Here is an 18,817-nt window from a genome sequence, read left to right as displayed (position 1 = left end):
GTATTGATTTTGCCCAGAAAAACCAAACAGATCAGACCTTTCCCTCCTCTGTGTGTCTAGGGGTCTGAGAGAGGTACTGTTTTTGGAATGCAGGGGATACCCCATCTTCAGGAAGCTCGTGTCTCCCCACAACCATTTTCTGTGTCTACCCCCCAACACAACACACACACACACACACACACACCCTTCAACCATGCTAGCCTCCATCCTGTCCCTTAAGTAAATGGACTCCACACTCAGGATTGTGATTTCATTTTATTTTTATTTTAAAATTTATATGAATGAGGAGCCAGGTGGTGGCACATCTGGTTAAGCACACACATTACAGTGTGCAAAAACCCAGGTTCAAGCTCCTGGTCCCCACCCACAGAGGAATATTATCACGAGAGGTGTAGCAGAGCTGCAGATGTTTCTCTGTCTCTTTCCCTCTCTCTACCCCTCCTCTCTCATTTTCTCTCTGTCTCTATCCAATAATAAATACATAAGATTTAAAAACTTCATTAAAATGTATTAATGAGAAGGAGGGAGGGCGAGAGAGAGAGAAAGAGAGAGAATGAAGTAAAGCAATACTCTAGTAGAAGCAATGCTGGGAACTGAATTCAGGACCTCATGCTTGAGCAAATCCAATGATTTATCCACTGTGCCATCTCCTGGGTCACTGTTATTATTATTATATTTATTTATTTATTTATTTTCCCTTTTGTTGTCTTTTTTATTGTTGTTGTAGTTATTGTTGTTGTTATTGATGTCGTCGTTGTTAGATAGCACAGAGAGAAATGGAGAGGAGGGGAAGACGGGGCCGGGGTAGACACCTGCAGACCTGCTTCACCACCTGTAAAGCGACTCCTCAGCAGGTGGGGAGCTGGGGGCTTGAACCCGGATCCTTACGCTTTGCTTGCGCTTTGCGCCATGTGCATTTAAAATATATATATATATATATTAATGTTGTGGTGCTGATTGAACTCAGGGCTTCATACACTGTGCTGCTGAGTTATGTCTTAAGCCCAATTGTCATGTTATTCGGATGGTAGAAAAGTCATAAGGTATTATTCTATGTATTTCTTTTTTTTATATTTTATTTATTTATTCCCTTTTGTTGCCCTTGTTGTTTTATTGTTGTAGTTATTATTGCTGTTGTCGTTGTTGGATAGGACAGAGAGGAATGGAGAGAGGAGGGGAAGACAGAGAGGGGGAGAGAAAGACAGACACCTGCAGACCTGCTTCACCGCCTGTGAAGCAACTCCCCTGCAGGTGGGGAGCGGGGGTTCGAACCGGGATCCTTCAGCCGGTCCTTGTGCTTTGCGCCACCTGCGCTTAACCCGCTGCGCTACAGTCCGACTCCCTTATTCTATGTGTTTCTATGTAAAGACACATCATGACTTTTCCAACAGTCCAATATATTACATTACATTATATTATTTTGTAGTGAGAATGAGCATGATTGTGCATGCCCAAGGCCCCAGAAGACGACCTCTTCCTCCCCCCCCAAAATATAAAAAAAGGTTATTCTTTTAGTTATACTGCAGCAAACAGAACAGAAACAAAATGATACTGGATCCCTTTATTCCAGAGATAGAGAATAGATCACTTAGATGGGGAGTGGGCGGTAGCGCAGCTGATTGAGCAAAGTGGTCAGTCAAGAAAAACATCACTGAGAAGGAAATATTGGGTAAAAACTCAAAGGATTGGGGCCGGGTGGTGGCGCACCTGGTTGAGCGCACATGTTACAGTGCGCAAGGACCTGGGTTAGAGCCTCAGTCCCCACCTGCAGGGAGAAAACTTTGCAAGTGGTGAAACAGTGTTGCAGGTGTCTGTCTCTCTCTCCCTTTCTATTATCCCCTTTCCTCTCAAATTCTGGCTGTCTTTAGCCAGTAATAATAAAAGATAATTTAAAAAATGATGATTAAACCCAGACCCCTGGAGTCGAGCAGTAGTGCAGCGGGTTAAGTGCAGGTGGAGCAAAGCACAAGGACCAGCGTGAGGACCCCGGTTCGAGCAGGGGAGTCACTTCATAAGCAGTGAAGCAGGTCTGCAGGTGTCTATCTTTCTCTCCCCCTCTCTGTCTTCCCCTCCTCTCTCCATTTCTCTGTCCTATCCAACAATGACGACATCAACAACAATAATAACCACAACAATAAAATAAGGGCAACAAAAGGGAATAAATAAATATTATTTTTTAAAAATCTAGACCTCTTTGTAAAAATATTTTATTATTTTTATTTTTGAGAGAGACGCAGAAAGAGAGGAGCACAGAGAGAAACACACCAGAGCACTGCTCAGCTCTGGTTTATGGTGGTGGGGGTGGGGTAGGGGTGGGAGTGGGGCTGGGATTGTATCTGGGACTTTGGAGCCTCAGGCATGAGAGTCTGTTTGCATAACCATTATGCTCTCTTCCCTGTCCAAAAACCTAGACATCTAAAAACAAACAAACAAATAAACAAACAAAAAAACCTCAAAGGATTTGAGTGAGAGTGAGTGAATGAAGTATGCAGGTGTGTGTGTGTGTGTGTGTGTGTGTGTGTGTGTGTGTAGGGGGTGGCATTTTAGTCAGTGGGATTGTAGACAAATAGAAAGTCTTGGCCTGTTTAATGAACAGAAAGAACAGCCTGACTGAGCCCAAGTAATGGAGCTGGACAACAAAAGGAGAACAAGGTGGTGGAGGGCAGGGAGGAGGGAGGGAAGGAGGGGGGAAGAGAATATTAATCTGTTCTAGGCTGTTGTGAGGACATTTGACTTTTGACTAGAAGCCTCTGGAGTGTCTTAGGTTGTGAAGTGACGGATCTAACTTTAGTTTCTGACAGGATCGCTCTGGTTGCTATTTTGAGACTCGAATGAAGAGGGAGTATCAAAGGAGTTCGTGGAACTCCTCACTGAGGGATTGACTAAAGCCATGACCCAGGAGCAAGATGGTGCTGACTCTGAGTGAGTGGGGTGTCAGCCATGAAGGTGAACAATGAGACCCTCAGACTGTGCCAATCTTCTGTCAAGCAAATAGAATGACTCCAGTTTTCTCTGGACCTGTCATGAACTATTGGGTCCCCCAGGTGACAACCCTGCATCCATCTTTTATTCTGGGACTGAGACCCCATCCAAGAGGACTGTGCTGAACCCTCTGCAAATCTGGGGTGGGGCAGGGTGAGGAACCAGAGGTTCAACACAGTGCTCACAGACGTCAACACTTTGGGATGTTGTCTCTGGATTCCAAAGAGCTATCAGGAGGCTGGGCTATGTTAACTGTATTTATTTATTTATTCCCTTTTGTTGCCCTTGTTGTTTTATTGCTGTAGTTACTGTTGTTGTTATTGATGCTGTTGTTGTTAGATAGGACAGAGAGAAATGGAGAGAGGAAGGGAAGACGGGGAGAGAAAGACAGACACCTGCAGACCTGCTTCACTGCCTATGAAGCTACTCCCCTGCAGGCTTGAACCGGAATTCTTATGCTGGTCCCTGCACTTTGCACCATGTGCGCTTAACCCACTGTGCTACCGCCCAACTCCCGTTAACTGTATTTTAAAAATATATTTTATTTTATTTATTTATTCCCTTTTGTTGCCCTTGTTGTTTTATTGTTGTAGTTATTATTGTTGTTGTCATTTTTGGATAGGACAGAGAGAAATGGAGAGAGGAGGGGAAGACAGAGAGGAGGAGAGAAAGACAGACACCTGCAGCCCTGCTTCACCACCTGTGAAGCGACTCCCCTGCAGGTGGGGAGCCGGGGTTTGAACCAGGATCCTTATGCCAGTCCTTGTGCTTTGCGCCACCTGCGCTTAACCCGCTGGCTACAGCCCGACTCCCCCGTTAACTGTATTTTATAGGAAGCAACTTGGGAGTTGGGTGGTAGTGCGGCGGGTTAAGTGCACTTGGCACAAAGCACAAGGATTGGCGTAAAGAGCCCGCTTTGAGCCCCGGGCCCCCCACCTGCAGGGGAGTCGCTTCACAAACGGTGAAGCAGGTCTGCAGGTGTCTCTCTTTCTCTCCCCCTCTCTGTCTTCCCCTCCTCTCTCCATTTCTCTCTGTCCTATCCAACAATGATGACCTCAATAACAATAATAACTACAACAACAATAAAAAAAAAGACAAGGGCAACAAAAGGGAAAATAAATAAATAGAATAAAATAAAAAGAAGCAACTTAACAAAGTCAGTTGCTTCCCCCCAATTCCCAGTTATCTGAGATTCAAGAGGCAAAGACGCCATCTCAGACCAGGTGAAAACAATACCACCATCAATAAAAACACCACAGTGATCTCCCATAGACTAGAGGGATGGGGCTGGTGGCTGTCTGTCCAGTGGGTATACAGTTTTGGTTATCAAAAATGTTAGCAAATCTTTTGCTGTACAGCGCTGCAGGTGTCGAGCATTTAAACTTTCATAGATTGATCACACCTGAGGTGTTCTTACCACAGTGGGAAAAAAAAGAAAAAAAGAAAAAAAAACCCTTGTGGGGCCAGGTGGTAGTGCACCTGGTTGAGCACACATGTGACACTGAGCAAGGACCCAGGGTTCAAGCCCCTTCCCCACCCAGTCCCCATCTGCAGGGGGAAAGCTTTGCGCGTGGTGAAACAATGTTGCAGGTGTATCTCTATCCCTATCACCTCTCAATTTCTGGGTGTCTCTATCCAATAAATAAATAAAGATAATTAAAAAATTTAAAAAAACACTTGAGAAATTGTAATTTTTCAATTTCCTTTCAGTTCCAAAATTACTATGGTTCTGAGGGTCTGAAAATGGTATTGTCAGAATTTTCTGTCAGAATTTTCTGTCAGAATTTTTTAAAAAGGATTGTTGTAAACAACACGTGGCTCCATTTAAGGTTAAACAAAAGATTCATAAAAATCACTGTGAGGGAGTCGGGCAGTAGCATAGTGGGTTAAGTGCATGTGGTGCGAAGCACAAGGATTAGCATAAAGATCGTGGTTTGAGCCCCCGGCTCCCCACCTGCAGGTCTGCAGCTGTCTACCTTTCTCTCTCCCTCTCTGTCTTCCCCTCCTCTCTCTCTGTCCTATCCAACAATGACAACATCAACAACAACAACAACAATAATAACTACAACAACAGTAAAAAAAACAGTAAGGGCAACAAAGGGGAATATAAATTAATTAATTTAAAAAAATCACTGTGAATATGAGGGGGAAAGTCTAGCTAAGAAAACAGGCAGAAGTCCAAAGTCTGCAACTAAGCTACCCAAGCTCACCATGTGAAGAGATCAGGATCAGTCTGGGGTTCCACCAACTGAGTGTTGTGATGAAGATAATCCAATTGGGATTGAGCTGCTGCAAATCCTTGGTTCTATAGTCCCTGAACCCACATTCCCTTGTGAGTGTGCTCAGTATCAGGCTGATGTCATTTTTATGCTAATTGTCCCAAATTCCTGTTGGGGTCGCAACAAAAGATAAGGAAAATATGACTAAGTGTTAATAATTATTATATTTTGGCAATAGGTACATGAAAAGTCACTAGTCTGTGCCCTCTATGTTGTAATCTGCCCAATAAAAATCTAAAAATAGGAAAATGAGAACAATGATTTCTTTCTTTATATATATATATGTGTGTGTGTATGTGTGTGTGGTGTTTTTTTTTAAATTTATTTATTTGTTCCCTTTTGTTGCCCTTGTTGTTTTTATTGTTGTAGCTATTATTGATGTCATTGTTGCTGGATAGGACAGAGAGAAATGGAGAGAGGAGGGGAAGACAGAGAGGGGGAGAGAAAGACAGACACCTGCAGACCTGCTTCACTGCCTGTGAGGCAACTCCCCTGCAGGTGGGGAGCCAGGGGCTCGAACCCAGATCCTTACGCTGGTCCTTGGGCTTTGTGCCACATGCGCTTAACCTACTAGGCTACCGCCTGACTCCCTGTTTTTTTTTTTTTTTTTTTTTTAACCAGAGCACTGCTCAGCTCTGGCTTATGGTGTTGTGGGGGATTGAACCTGAGACTTTGGAGCCTCAGGCATGAGAGTCTGTTTGCATGACCATTATGCTATCTACCCTCCACCCCTCTTTTTATGTCTTAATTATCTACTGGATGGAGACAGACAGAAATAAAGAGGGGAGAGGTAGAGAGGGAAAGAGAAAAAGAGACACCTGCAGCACAGTTTCATGGCCTGAGAAGCTTTCTCCCTGCACGTTTGAACCCAGTTCCTTGAACATGGTAATGCATGTGCTCAACTGGGTGCACCACTTCCCAATCCCCTCTCTCCCTCCCTTCCTTCCTTTTTTCTCCCTTCCCTTCCTCCTTATCTTCATCTTTTTTGTCATGAGTGTTATCACTACAGCCCAGTGTCTACAGGGCAACTCCATTACTTCTGGTGGTCATTTTAATTTTTGTTTTAATCTTTGATAGCAGGTAAGAGATAGAAATAGAGATGGGAAGAGACAGAGGGAGAGAAAGAGAGAGAGAGAGAGGCACAGAGAAAACACACACCTATAGCACTGCTCCACAGCTCCAGTGTTTTCTTTTCTCCTCCTCTGCCCCCACACTTCCTCTTTCTTCTCCTCCATCCCCTTCTCCCCAACCCCCCTTTCCCTACTTTATTGGGTAGTTAATGGTTTACAGTGAGGTTGTTGACACATGGGTACAATGTCTCATCTCCCTGTGACAGGTGTCTGCAAACACTGTCACCCCCAACTTAGGTCCATTGCCACTATCGTGTAAAGGACCTCAAAGCTTCTCTCTATCCCTCTTGTTAATTTTTGTATTTGGGGAAGGGTAGTGATTTAAACTTTTTTAAATGGAATATTGCACAAATAATACAGAGAGGTCCTTTGAACTTCCACCTAGTTCCCACTAAAGGTTAACTTTTACATGATTACACGCAATACAGAGCCAGGAAACTGGCAGTGGCACAAGATGTGTGCACAGATCCATGACGTCTTATCACAACAATCAGGGTTTTATCACCACAAAGCTTTCCTCTGTGCTACCCTCTTACTGGCATGGTAACCTGTTCCCATTTCCCCACCAGCTCTTAACCTGGGTAATTTTTTTCCCTTGGCTTTGATAGGACAGAGAAAAATTGAGAGGGGGAAGAGTAAATAGGGAAAGAGAAAGAAAGGCATCTACACCTCTGCTTCTCTGCTCCTGAAGTTTCCACCAGTAGGTGGGGACCGGGGGCTTGAACCCAGGTCCTTGAGCATAATAAGGTGTGTGCTCAAATGGGTGTGGTCTGGGTAACCTTTAACCTCTTCTTCAACTCTATAATTTTCATAATAATATAATATAACATCACATAATATAATTTTAATCTCTAATTTATCATTTTCAGGATGTTATTTAAATGGAACTGGACAGTATGGAACCTCTTAGGACATCCAATAAAAGTTCCATAAAGGCAGCAAACTCCTCTATAAGAGCTCATGTTATTCCTCCATGATATTTCCATTCTTTTAAATTAAAAAAAATTTTTTTTGGATAGAGACAAGCAGAAACTGAAATGGAAGGAGGAGATAGACAGGGAGAGTGAGAGAGAGAGAGAGATACACCTGCAGCACTGCTTCATTGCATGTGAATTTCTTACCTTCGGGGGGGACCAGGTCCTTGCACATGGTAACATGTGCACTCAACCAAGTGTACCACCACCCAGCCCCTCTATTTTTAATTTTTATTATCTTTATTTATTTATTGGATAGAGACAGCCAGAAATTAAGAGGGGAGGGGGAGATGGGGAGAAACAGAGAGACACTTGCCGCACTGCTTCACCACTTGTGAAAAACTTTCCCTCTGCGGGTGGGGACTGGGGGCTTTAACCCAGACATGAGAGTCTGTTTGCATAGCCATTATGCTGTCTCACCCACCCAAATGGTCCAAAATTGTCACCCTCAGTGGGAGATAAGAGAAAGTCCCTGTACTATTATGTGTCTCTTTCCCTGTCTCTCTGAATGAAAAAAAAAAAAGCCAGCTCTAAGTGGTGAAAATGTGCATGCACTAGGTTCCAGCTCTGCTAAAAATAAATGAGAACAAAGCAAGATTCCTGCAGCTTACACTTTTTTTTTTTTTTTAAAAGAGCACTGCTCAGCTCTGGTTTATGGTGGTGCAGGGGATTGAACCTGGGACTTCGAAGCCTTGGGCATGACAGTCTGTTGCATAACCATTATGCTATCTACCCCTGACCAAAGATTTTATTTATTTATTAATGAGAAAGATAGGAGGAGAGAGAAAGAACCAGACATCACTCTGGCACATGTGCTGCCAGGGATTGAACTCAGGACCTCATGCTTGAGAGTCCAAAGCTTTATCACTGTGCCACTTCCCGGACCACAAGCTTACACGTTTTATTGTATGAATATTATACCTAAATTCTGAGACACTAGTGCACAGGGTATGACAAAGATAAGTGTTTAGATCAGTGAGGAGGTCCAGGGTTTAAAATCTGGGCTTTTTTTTTTTTTTTTTTTTTTGATAATTAGGGAGGCATAGGATGAGCGTCGTATCAAGTATCCATTCCACTTTCTCCAATGGGCAGAGTACCCTGGTATCACTAACTTGCATCTTCTTTATTATTACTATTATTATTAACTTATTTATTTATTGGGTAGAGACAGAGAGTAGTTGAAAGGGAAGGAAGAAAGACACCTTGCAGCATTGCTTCACCACTCTTGAAGTTTTCCTCCATAGGTGGTGACTGGGGGACTTGAGCCTGGATATTTGAGTATGGTAATATGTCTTTTCTACTTGGTGTACCACCTCTCAGCCCCTAGCTTGCATCTGCTAAATGCTATTTTCTGGTCAATTCCCTGAGAAGCCAAGGAACTGAAATGTCTTTGTGGTTGTTGCTGTGTGTGGGCCAATAAACACATTTATATCTTTTTTAAAAATATATTTTATTTATTTTAATGAGAGACACACACACACACAGAGGATAGGGACGATAGCAGCGCTCAACTCTGGTTTATGGTGGTGTTGGGGATTGAGTTTGGGACATCAGGCATATATTTAAGTCTTGGAAGAGTTCACAGGTCCTCTCATCTTTCACCCAGTTGCAGTTAGGTGGCTGCCAGGAGTCTAACAATAGTGGAATGATATGCAGCCAGTCCTTGTCTGGCTTTGCTGGAAGCAGGAAGCCTTGTCTTGTGGATCCCTGCAACCTGCACACAACTCTCAACTGTGTTTGCAGAGTCCCTAGAGAGTTTTGCTTCTCAGAGTGGGCTTGTGCAAAGAAATGTTCAAGGGGAATTAAAACATCTGCCTGATGCCTAAATCCTACTTCCAGAGACCGTTGATTTAGTTGGCAAGAGGTAAGGTCTGAGCATCAAGATTAAGAAAAAAAAAAAAAAAAGAGCTTCAGGTGAAAAGTACAGCACAAACTGAAAACTGCATTCTTCCCCCTTGTTGCGATATAAACTCCAGCACAAACTGGAGGTTCAATGAGCTCCACCGCCAGATCTCTCCCACCACAACCAATAAGCCCCAACCTCCCACCTGGGGCATTTGTACTCTAACCAGGCTGCGGGCGCTCTGCACCGCACCTAGGTCTCTATGATATTTTGGTGTCCCCTCTAGCACTTGCAAGTCGCCTTAGCCTTCAGGGCGGGAGGTTCCCTCTCTATGGTAACAGCCTTCCTCCCCGTGCAGCCTCATTGGTTCTTGACTCCGGAAGCGAGTCCGGAGCCAGGGGGCGGGACTTCCTTCCCGGAAGAGACCCACGTGCTTCCGCCCGAACCTACCTGGGCGCCGGGGCTGAGTTTTCTCGAGTCTACCAGGAGCTGGGGCCACCCGGAGCGGCTGTGTTCTGCCTCCCCCCGGCTGTGGTGAGTGGCCTCTGGCCTGCAGGCGACTCCATGGCGTCGCCGTCGGAGGTGCAGCCCTAGGAGCCGCCTGACAGAGCTTCGTGTCTGGTTGAAAACCCACGAGCCGGGGAGGTTCGGGCCCTCGGCTTGGCGTGTTCGGGGCTGGTCCCTCCATCCTCTCCCGGGAGAGGTGACCGGGGGGGGGGGGCAGAACCGGGGTTCGACTTCAGCCCCGCAGGGGACGCGCCGTGTGACCTTGAGCCAGAGGGTGTTTTGGTTTTTGCTTCGTGCATTTCGTTGGATAGGACAGAGAAATTGAGAGGAGAGGGTGAGAGACAGACGGGAGGGAGGGGAGTGAGACAGACAGACAGGAGGGGAAAGGAGAGAATGTGTCACAGGAGGGGAGAGAGACTGACAGACAGGAGGAGAGGGAAGAGAGAGAGGCAGACAGACAGGAGGACGGAGAGAGAGACAGACAGGAGGACGGGGAGAGAGTGACAGACAGGAGGATGGGGTAGAGAGAGAGACAGACAGACAGGAGGGGAGAGAGACAGGAGGAGAGGGAAGAGAGAGAGAGGCAGACAGACAGGAGGACGGAGAGAGAAAGACAGACAGACAGGAGGGCGGAGAGAGAGACAGACAGACTGGAGGACGGGGAGAGAGAGAGACAGACAGACAGACAGGAGGGGAGAGAGAGACAGGAGGAGAGGGAAGAGAGAGAGAGGCAGACAGACAGGAGGACGGGGAGAGACAGACAGACAGGAGGGGAGAGAGAGACAGGAGGAGAGGGAAGAGAGAGAGAGACAGAAAGACAGGAGGGGAGAGAGACAGACAGGAGGGGAGAGAGAGACAGACAGACAGGAGGACGGGGAGAGAGAGAGAGAGACAGACAGACAGACAGGAGGGGAGAGAGACAGACAGGAGGGGAAAGGAGAGAGAGACAGACAGACGAACAGGAGGGGAGGGGAGAGAGACAGACAGATGGGGAGAGAGAGACAAACAGGAGGGATGGGGAGAGAGACACAGGAGAGGAGGGGAGAGACAGACAGACAGGAGGGAGACACACAGAGACAGACACCTGCAGACCTCCACCACTTGGTGAAGCGTTTGCCCCCCCCCCCTCCCCCGCAGCCTGGGGCTTGAACCCGGACCCCCGAGGCGGCCCTTGCGCTTTGTACTATGTGCACGCCCGGCCCCGTGTTTCTCTCCCTTCCTTAGAGGCCTCGGTTTGCGCCGCGGTGAGGTGGGCGTGCCGGGGCTCCCCGAGGTCGGTGCCCCGAGTCCTCTGCCCCCACCCGCACCTCCAGGGCGGGCGCTAGGGGTGCCGTCTGCTCCCAGAACCAGGTGGCCAGGCCGAGATGGATCCGCTCAGGGCCCAGCAGCTGGCGGCGGAGCTGGAGGTGGAGATGATGGCAGATATGTACAACAGGTGAGGGCCGGCTCTGCCGCCTTGGTCCTGGGGAGTCTGGGGGGGGGGGCGCCGCCTGCCGCTCCGGGTCTGGTGGCATCTGATGCCCGGCCTGCCCTCCTCCGGTTCCCGCGGTCCATGCTGGTGGGGTGAAGGCGGAGCCCCCAGAAGACGTTGGGCATTGCGATCGGGCTGGAATTGGTGCTAATCCAGGCTCTGGTTAGCTTCCGAGAACGAGAACCATCTCTGTTTGAGTCCTAACATTCTCGTCCACTTAGTAATTCACGCTTCTTTTTATTCATTTTGTTTATCTTTTTTTTTTGTGTGTGTGTGTGTGTGTGTGTAGACACAGCCAGAACTGGAGGGGTTGGGGGAGGTAGAGACGGAGAGACGCCTGCAGCCCTGCTTCACTCGCAAAGCTTTCCCCCTGCAGGTGGGGGCCAGGGGCTGGAACCTGAGTCCTCGAGCACTGTGACGTGTGCCCTCAGTCAGGTGTGCCACCACCTGGCCCCGTACTTAATGCTTCTTACTCCACCGCACACACCTACCGGGCATACTTTCCTTTCTTCCTTCCTTTTTTTTTTTTTTTTTTTTAAGAATTTAGGAGTTGGTTTTTTTTTTTTTTTTTTTTTCTGCCTTTAAGGTTGTTGCTGGGGCTCAGTGCCTGCACTAGGAATCCACTGCTGAAGGCTATTTTTTCCCCTTTTTGTTGCCCTTGTTTATTGTTGTTATTGTTGTTATTGCTGTCATTGTTGTTGGATAGAACAAAGAGGAATGGAGAGAGGAGGGGAAGAGGGGAGAGAAAGATAGACACCTGCAGACCTGCTTCACCGCCTGTGAAGCGACTCCCCTGCAGGTGGGGAGCTGGGGGCTGGAACCGGGATCCTTACGCTGTTCCTTGTGCTTCACGCCATGCGCGTTTAACCCACTGCGCTACCGCCCGGCCCCCAGATTTTATTTATTAGTGGGGCTTGGGGAGGGCATACATCACTCAGGTACATGTGCTACCAGGGATTGAACTTGGGACCTCATGCTTGAGGGTCCAGTGCTTTATCCACTGTGCCACCTCCTGGACCAGCTGGTGTCCTCTCTGATTAATTGGTTTGCTGTGGATCTTCCGTATGAGAATAACTTTTAAATGTACTTTATACAGTCAGACTACAAAGGTTCATTTCTAGCTCTAAAGACATTACAGTTTATTGGACAGAGACAGCAGGGGGGGGGCAGAGAAGAGACCTGCAGCACTGCTTTCCCCCAGCAGTGTGTGCGCTTCACTGGGTGCACCCCACCTCACCCATAGCCCTCTGCCTGCTAGTGGGGTACTGCTTACGCCTCGTTGGCTTATATGACATGGCAGGGATACCAGTCCACATCGAGCACTCACTGTGAGGCTTGTGCACAGCTAACACTCGGCCCACTGGCACGCGCAAAATTAAATAGACACGGGCTCAGACAAGGCGCCGATCTGAAGGAGTTCCCCAAGTGGCTGAGACACAGGCTGAAGTTTTCCACCACCTTCCGGGGAGGTGACGTCAGCACAGCAGAGGAGGAACGGTGGGGAGGCCCCTGCCGGGCCACGGGGCTGCAGCTGACCTGCCCGTGTCCTTCCTCCTGCCCCAGGATGACCAGCGCCTGCCACCGGAAGTGTGTGCCTCCCCACTACAAGGAAGCCGAGCTGTCCAAGGGCGAGTCCGTGTGCTTGGATCGGTGCGTGTCTAAGTACTTGGACATCCACGAGCGGATGGGCAAAAAGCTGACGGAGCTGTCGATGCAGGACGAGGAGCTGATGAAGAGGGTGCAGCAGGGCTCTGGGCCTGCGTGAGCGAGCGCTCAGGCAGCTCACAGCCCACGGTGCACTCGGCCCCTTCCCACCTGGCTAATCAGAGGGCCCCCGCGGGTGTTATCTGTGAAGACTACCCAGATCCGGCTTTCTGGAGAGTCCAGGAGCCTGGAGTGTGGTGGAGCTCTGTCCTGGGTGAAGAAGGAATGTTTGTCACACTGGAATGGGACTGTGTATGTGTGTGTGTACATATATATATATTAAAACAAGCGTGACGACAGCCACTCAGCGCAAAGCAGTGTACTGACGCCGGGGAGTAAAGGCGGCGACGCTTCTACCAGCAGGGCATCTAGGCTGACCATGGCTTGGGCTTGTTCCCCAGCTCAGCCTTTGCTATGCGACCACAGGCTTCCTTGTCTGTAAAATACGGCTATCGTTAGGCTAGTGTGTTTTGTTTGCTTGTCTTGTTTTCCTTGCTGTCTTAAGGGGTAGCATTCTGGTTATGCAAAAAGACTCATACCGGGGGCAGGGTGGTAATGCAGTGGGTTAAGCGGACATGGTGCCAAGTGCAGGGACTGGCGTAAGGATCCTGGTTTGAGCCTCCGGCCCCCCACCTGCAGGGAGGTCGCTTCACAAGCGGTCTGCTGGTGTCTGTCTTTCTCTCCTCTCTGTCTTCCCCACCTCTCTTGATCTCTTCTCTGTCCTATCCAGCAGCAACAACAGCAGCAGTAACAACAATAACAATGACAACAAGGGCAACAAAATGGCCTCCAGGAGCAGTGGATTCATAGTGCAGGCAGGCACCAAGCACCAGCGATAACCCTGGAGGCACAAAGCAAAACATGCCAGGTTCAATCCCCTACATTTGCCACCATAAGCTAGAGCTGAGCAGCACCATTGGTACATAACGATGCCAAGGATCAAACTAGGGGCTTTGTGCTGAGTCCAACACAGTGTCCACTACGCCACCCCCCCGGTCTGTATGTCTGTTTTGTAATGTGCGTGTGAGAGGCCGAGACCTGCTGCGGACTGAACCCAGCACTTCAAGTACGAGGAACAAGGTTCTGTAAACCAGCCTCCTGGGGCCCATGAAAACTTCTAAGATAATACATGAAAAGCATTTAGAGTAAAATGACCGGAGCATAGAACCTGCTGAAGAAGTGTGTGTGCAGATATCTGGGTATATATGTGTGTTTAACAACTTAAAACTTAGAGGAGACAGGCATTTTCAAAAACAACAGGGAAGGATGACTGAGAGGATGAAAGTAGGTGGGACTGAAGGAAGAAGTGGCCAGTTTCTTGACAGTCTGGAAGCAGGTGAAGGGACCCCCTTTTGCCTGTGCAGGGAGTGATTGTGAACCACCAAGCTCAGTGTGTGTCTGAATGAGGGTCCGCTCTCTGCTCCGCAGAATGAGCCTAATCTCATTCACCCAGCTGGCCAGAAGGTGCTAGAAGGGACAGAGGCACTGGGGGCTGGTCGTTGCAGTCATAGTTGTGAAGCAGTAGGCCTGCCAGCTGCCTTCGCTGCCTCACTTCAAGACCACATCGGTTCCCGGCCTGAGCTTGGAGAAGGGGGCAGCTCTTGAAAGGGGACTCTGGTTTGACACCACTGTCATGATAGCCATTTCTTCACAGTGGGCTTTTGGAGGGGGGAGGGGGACTGTCTTGGGGTGTAACCTCACCGGGTCATTGGGTGTAGAGCAGAGAAGGCAGTGAGTTTGAGGTGAGTTTTTTTTTCCTTTCTGCTGTGTGTGATCACTTAACTGCCCTGTGTCCAGGTTAACCCCATTAAAAATGATAATGGGGGTTAAGTGCACGCGGCACAAAGCGCAAGGACTGGCAGAAGGATCCCGGTTGGAGCCCCCGGCTCCCCATCTGCAGGGGAGTCACTTCATAGGCGGTGAAGCAGGTCTGCAAGTGTCTTTCTCTCCCCCTCTCTCTTCTCCATTTCTCTCTGTCTTATCCAACAACAACACCATCAATAACTATAACAATAAAACAAGGACAACAAAAGGGAATATTTTTTAAAAATGAAAATGGGACCTACCTACCTCAAGGAGTGGTTGTGGAAGTTAAATATTAGTAACTACAGCACTTAGAAGAGTGCTTAAATTCTCTTACTGAAGTATTAAATGTCAGTACTGTCACCTTTCTGTCCCTGTCGTGTGTTGAGTTTTTTTTTTATTTTAACCAGAGCACTCACTGCTCAGCTCTGGCTTATGGTGGTGCAGGAAATTGAACCTGGGACCTCAGAGCCTCAGGCATGAAAGTATTTTATTTATTTATTTATTTATTTTTAGTAGTGACAATACTGAATACAAAATTACAATTTAATGGGGGTATAATTCCACAGGGTTCTCACCACCAGAGTTCTGTGTCCTCCATCCATCCCCTTACTTGGAAACTGGAGTCGTTGTCTCAAGGTCACAGATACGGGCTGATTATATGTATATATATCCCACCCCCACCTCCACCCAGGCATGTATGTCTTTTTGCTTAATCCTTATGCTGTCTTTTCTACCCTCTGTTTGATGTAAGCTGTGGAAGTACCAGTTTGGGTCGACAGGTGGCGCAGTCCGCTCACGGGAGCAGCACTTCTGGAGCCTATTAAGCAAAAAGTCCTAAGCTAGGAAGAGTGATAGGGAGATGGCTCTCGGTGCCTGAACCACGAATCCACTGCTCCTGGCGTGCTTTTATTTATTTATATATTTTTTTACTGGGGCAGAGAGAGGAGGGGGAGAAAGGAGAAACACCTGCAGACCTGCTTCGCCATTTGTGAAGCTTCGCCCCTACAGTGTGGAGCCGGGGGCTCAACCCCAGATCCTTGCCTGGGGTCCTTGAGCTTAGCACTATGTGTGTTTAACTGCGTGCACCACCACCCGGCCCCCATGATGCATTTTTCTCAAAGGGAGATGTAGACTTTAGAAAGGCCAGACAACTTAGCAGGTCCTCGTTTCCAAGATGACCAAGAAAAGAAGGAACAATGGCTGTGCCCCCAAAAGGCTGTGACCACGTGCGGTCTATCCGCTGCTCCAGCAGCGTCCAATGTGTGCGCCCAAGGACAGGACCATTAAGAAGTTTGTCAGGCGGGAGTCAGGCGGTAGCGCTGCGGGATAAGCTCATGTGGAGCAAAGCTCAAGGACCAGTGTAAGGGTCCCGGTTCAAGCCCCAGGCTCCCCACCTGCAGGGGAGTCGCTTCACAGGTGGTGGAGCAGGTCTGCAGGTGTCTATCTTTCTCTCCTCCTCTCTGTCTTCCCCTCCTCTCTCCATTTCTCTGTCCTATCCAACGACAGCAACAACAACAATAAGAAACAACAAGGGCAACAAAAGGGAAAATAAATATATAAAAGAAAAAGTTTGTCAGGGAGTCCGGCGGTAGCCGGTTAAACGCACGTGGCGCAAAGCGCAAGGATGGGCGTATGGATCCGGGTTTGAGCCCCAGGCTCCCCACCTACAGGGGAGTCGCTTCGCAAGCGGTGAAGTAGGTCTGCAGGTGTCTGTCTATCTCTCCCTCTCTCTGTCTTCCCCTCCTCTCTCCATTTCTCTCTGTCCTATCCAATAACAACAGCGATAAACAAGGGCAACAAAAGGGAGAAAAATGGCCCTCCAGGAGCAGTGGATTTGTAGTGCAGACATGGAGCCCCAGCAATAACCTTGGAGGAAAAAAAAAAAGAATTTGTCATTCAGAACATAGCAGAAGCCCCCACAGTCAGAGATATCTCCGAAGCAAGTGTCTTGGACACATACGTGCTTCCCAAACTGTATGTGAAGTTACATTACTGTGTGAGTTACACACTCAACAGCAGGGTGGTCAGGAATCCTCCTGAAGCCAGGAAGGACTGCACCCTCCACCACGATGTGAACCTCCAGGTGCTGCCCCACCACCGCCACCAAAGCCCAAGTACCAATTGTAGCCCAGCGGGTTAAGTGTACACGGCCAAGTGCAAGGACCTGCGTCAGGATCCCAGTTCAAGTCCCCGGCTCCCCACCTGCGGGGGTGGGCGTGGTGGTTGTTGCTTCACAAATAGTGAAGCAGGTCTACAGGTGTCTCTCCCCCTCTCTGCCTTCCCCTCCCCTCAATTTCTCTCTGTCCTGTCCAACAGCAATAACAACAAGGGCAACAAAATGGGAAAAACGGCCTCCAGGAACAGTGGATTGGGAGCTCAGGCACCGAGTCCCAGTAATAATCCTGGAGGCCAAAAAAAAAAAAAAAAAAAGGTTGTAGCCTGAAGAAAAACTGTCTTCTTGAGACAAAAATAAAAAGGAAATTACACTTTAAGGGGGCCGGGCAGCGGTGCATTGGGTTAAACATTGTACTAAGCACAAGGATCCAGGTTCAAGCCCCCGGCTCCCCAGCTGCAGCCGGGATGCTTCACAAGCGGTGAAACAAGTCTGCAGGTATCTCTCTGTCTCTCTCCCTCTTTTTTAAAAATAATGTTTATTTATTTATTGGATAGAGACAGCCTGAATTTGAGAGGGCAAGGGGAGACACAGGGATAGAGACAGAGAGACACCTGCAACACTGCTTTACTGCTTGCAAAGCTTTCCCCCTACAGTCGGGTACTGGAGGCTCAAACCTGGGTCCTTGCACATTGTAACATGTGCACTAAACCAGGTGTGCTACCACCCAGCCTCTGTCTCTCTCCCTCTCTATCTTCCTTTCCTCTCTTGATTTCTGTCTTATCTAATAAGACAGATTTGTAGTGCAGGCACTGAGCCCCAGTGATAACCCTGGAGGCAAAAAAAAAAAAAGGGGGGAGGGATCAGGCAATGGTGCACCCAGCAGAGCACACATAGCACTAAGCACAAGGACCAGCGCAAGTATCTGGGTTAGAGCCCCCAGCTCCCCACTGGCCAGGGGAAGCTTCACAAGGGGTAAAGCAGGTCTGCAGTTCTCTCTCTCTCTCTCTCTCTTCCCCACCCCTCTCAGTTTCTCTCTGTCCTATCCAAAAAATAGAAAGAAAAAAAAATGCCATAGGGGCAGTGGATTTGTCGTGCAAAAGAAAAAAAGCAAAGGAATTCACTGCTGTTGTCAAGCAGAGGAGCCTTTCTCTAGGAAGTAACCATTCGGTGAAAACTTGGATTAAATAAGCCAGGGCCGTAGAGTGTTCCAGGCCCTCTGGGAAGAGAAACTCAAAATGGAGAGAGTGGAGAGAATATGGCTTATTTTGTCCCAAGCAGAGAGAGGAAACAGGCCAGCAGGGAGGCTAGGGGGCCGCAGCTGGGGCCCAGATGGATTCCAAAACACAGCTGGGAGTTTATGTTACCCCCAGGGGTCGGGAGATGCTCTCAAGGAGGGGATGGCCTGATGGAATCTCTTTCCAGATGGACGTGGGCTGGATGGTGGGTTTCTGTGTGTGGCTGGGATCAGGGAAGGCCTGATTGAAAGGTGGGAGCTGGGGTGGGGGGGTGACTAAGGCCGGGGGATGGGGCGTGTGTGATGAGGGTGAACCATGGTGGAGACAGAGAGAAGTCTTTTTATTTATTTATATATTTTTATTGCCGCCAGGAATATTGCTGGGGCTTGGTGCCGGCACTATGAATCCACCACTCTTGGAGGCCAGTTTTTTTTCTTTCTTTTATAATTTTATTTTATTTTTTTTAAAGAAGGCTTTAAAAAAAATTATTTATTTATTTATGAAAGAGATGGGAGAGAAAGAACCAGACATCACTCTGGTACATGTGCTGCCAGGGACCGAACTCAGGACCTCATGGTTGAGGATCCAGTGCTTTACCCACTGCGTCACCTCCTGGACCACTCTAATTTAATTTGATTAGATAAGACAGAGAGAAATTGAGAGAGGACAGGGAAATAGAGAAAGAAAGGGAGAGGGTGGTTCAGGAGGTGGCGCAGTGGATAAAGTGTTGAACTCTCAAGTGTGAGGTCTGGAGTTTAGTCTCTGGCAGC

At 48.2% G+C, this 18,817-nt stretch overlaps 1 protein-coding gene and 1 pseudogene across 1 annotated transcript; both read left to right on the top strand.

Annotated features, from left to right (window-relative positions):
• Nucleotides 1-10,992: 10,992 nt before the first annotated feature.
• TIMM10 (translocase of inner mitochondrial membrane 10) lies at nt 10,993-13,193 on the top strand. Its single transcript, XM_007519468.3, has 2 exons — nt 10,993-11,150; nt 12,750-13,193. The coding sequence occupies exons 1-2, from the start codon at nt 11,080-11,082 to the stop codon at nt 12,949-12,951; spliced, it is 273 nt and encodes a 90-aa protein (XP_007519530.1). The 5' UTR covers nt 10,993-11,079; the 3' UTR covers nt 12,952-13,193.
• Nucleotides 13,194-15,519: 2,326 nt separating this feature from the next.
• Nucleotides 15,520-16,823, top strand: LOC103110397 (small ribosomal subunit protein eS26-like; annotated as a pseudogene).
• Nucleotides 16,824-18,817: the final 1,994 nt, after the last annotated feature.

The sequence above is a fragment of the Erinaceus europaeus genome, chromosome 17 (assembly GCF_950295315.1).
Source record: "Erinaceus europaeus chromosome 17, mEriEur2.1, whole genome shotgun sequence".
Classification (NCBI taxonomy): Eukaryota; Metazoa; Chordata; class Mammalia; order Eulipotyphla; family Erinaceidae; genus Erinaceus; species Erinaceus europaeus.
This window is presented reverse-complemented; position numbering and strand designations above follow the sequence as displayed.

Bases quoted from the DNA above. Each gene is read 5' to 3' on its own strand.
- TIMM10 (XM_007519468.3), top strand. From the start codon at position 11,080: ATGGATCCGCTCAGGGCCCAGCAGCTGGCGGCGGAGCTGGAGGTGGAG. The intron at 11,151-12,749 runs GTGAGGGCCGGC...CTCCTGCCCCAG, and splicing joins ATGGCAGATATGTACAACAG to GATGACCAGCGCCTGCCACC.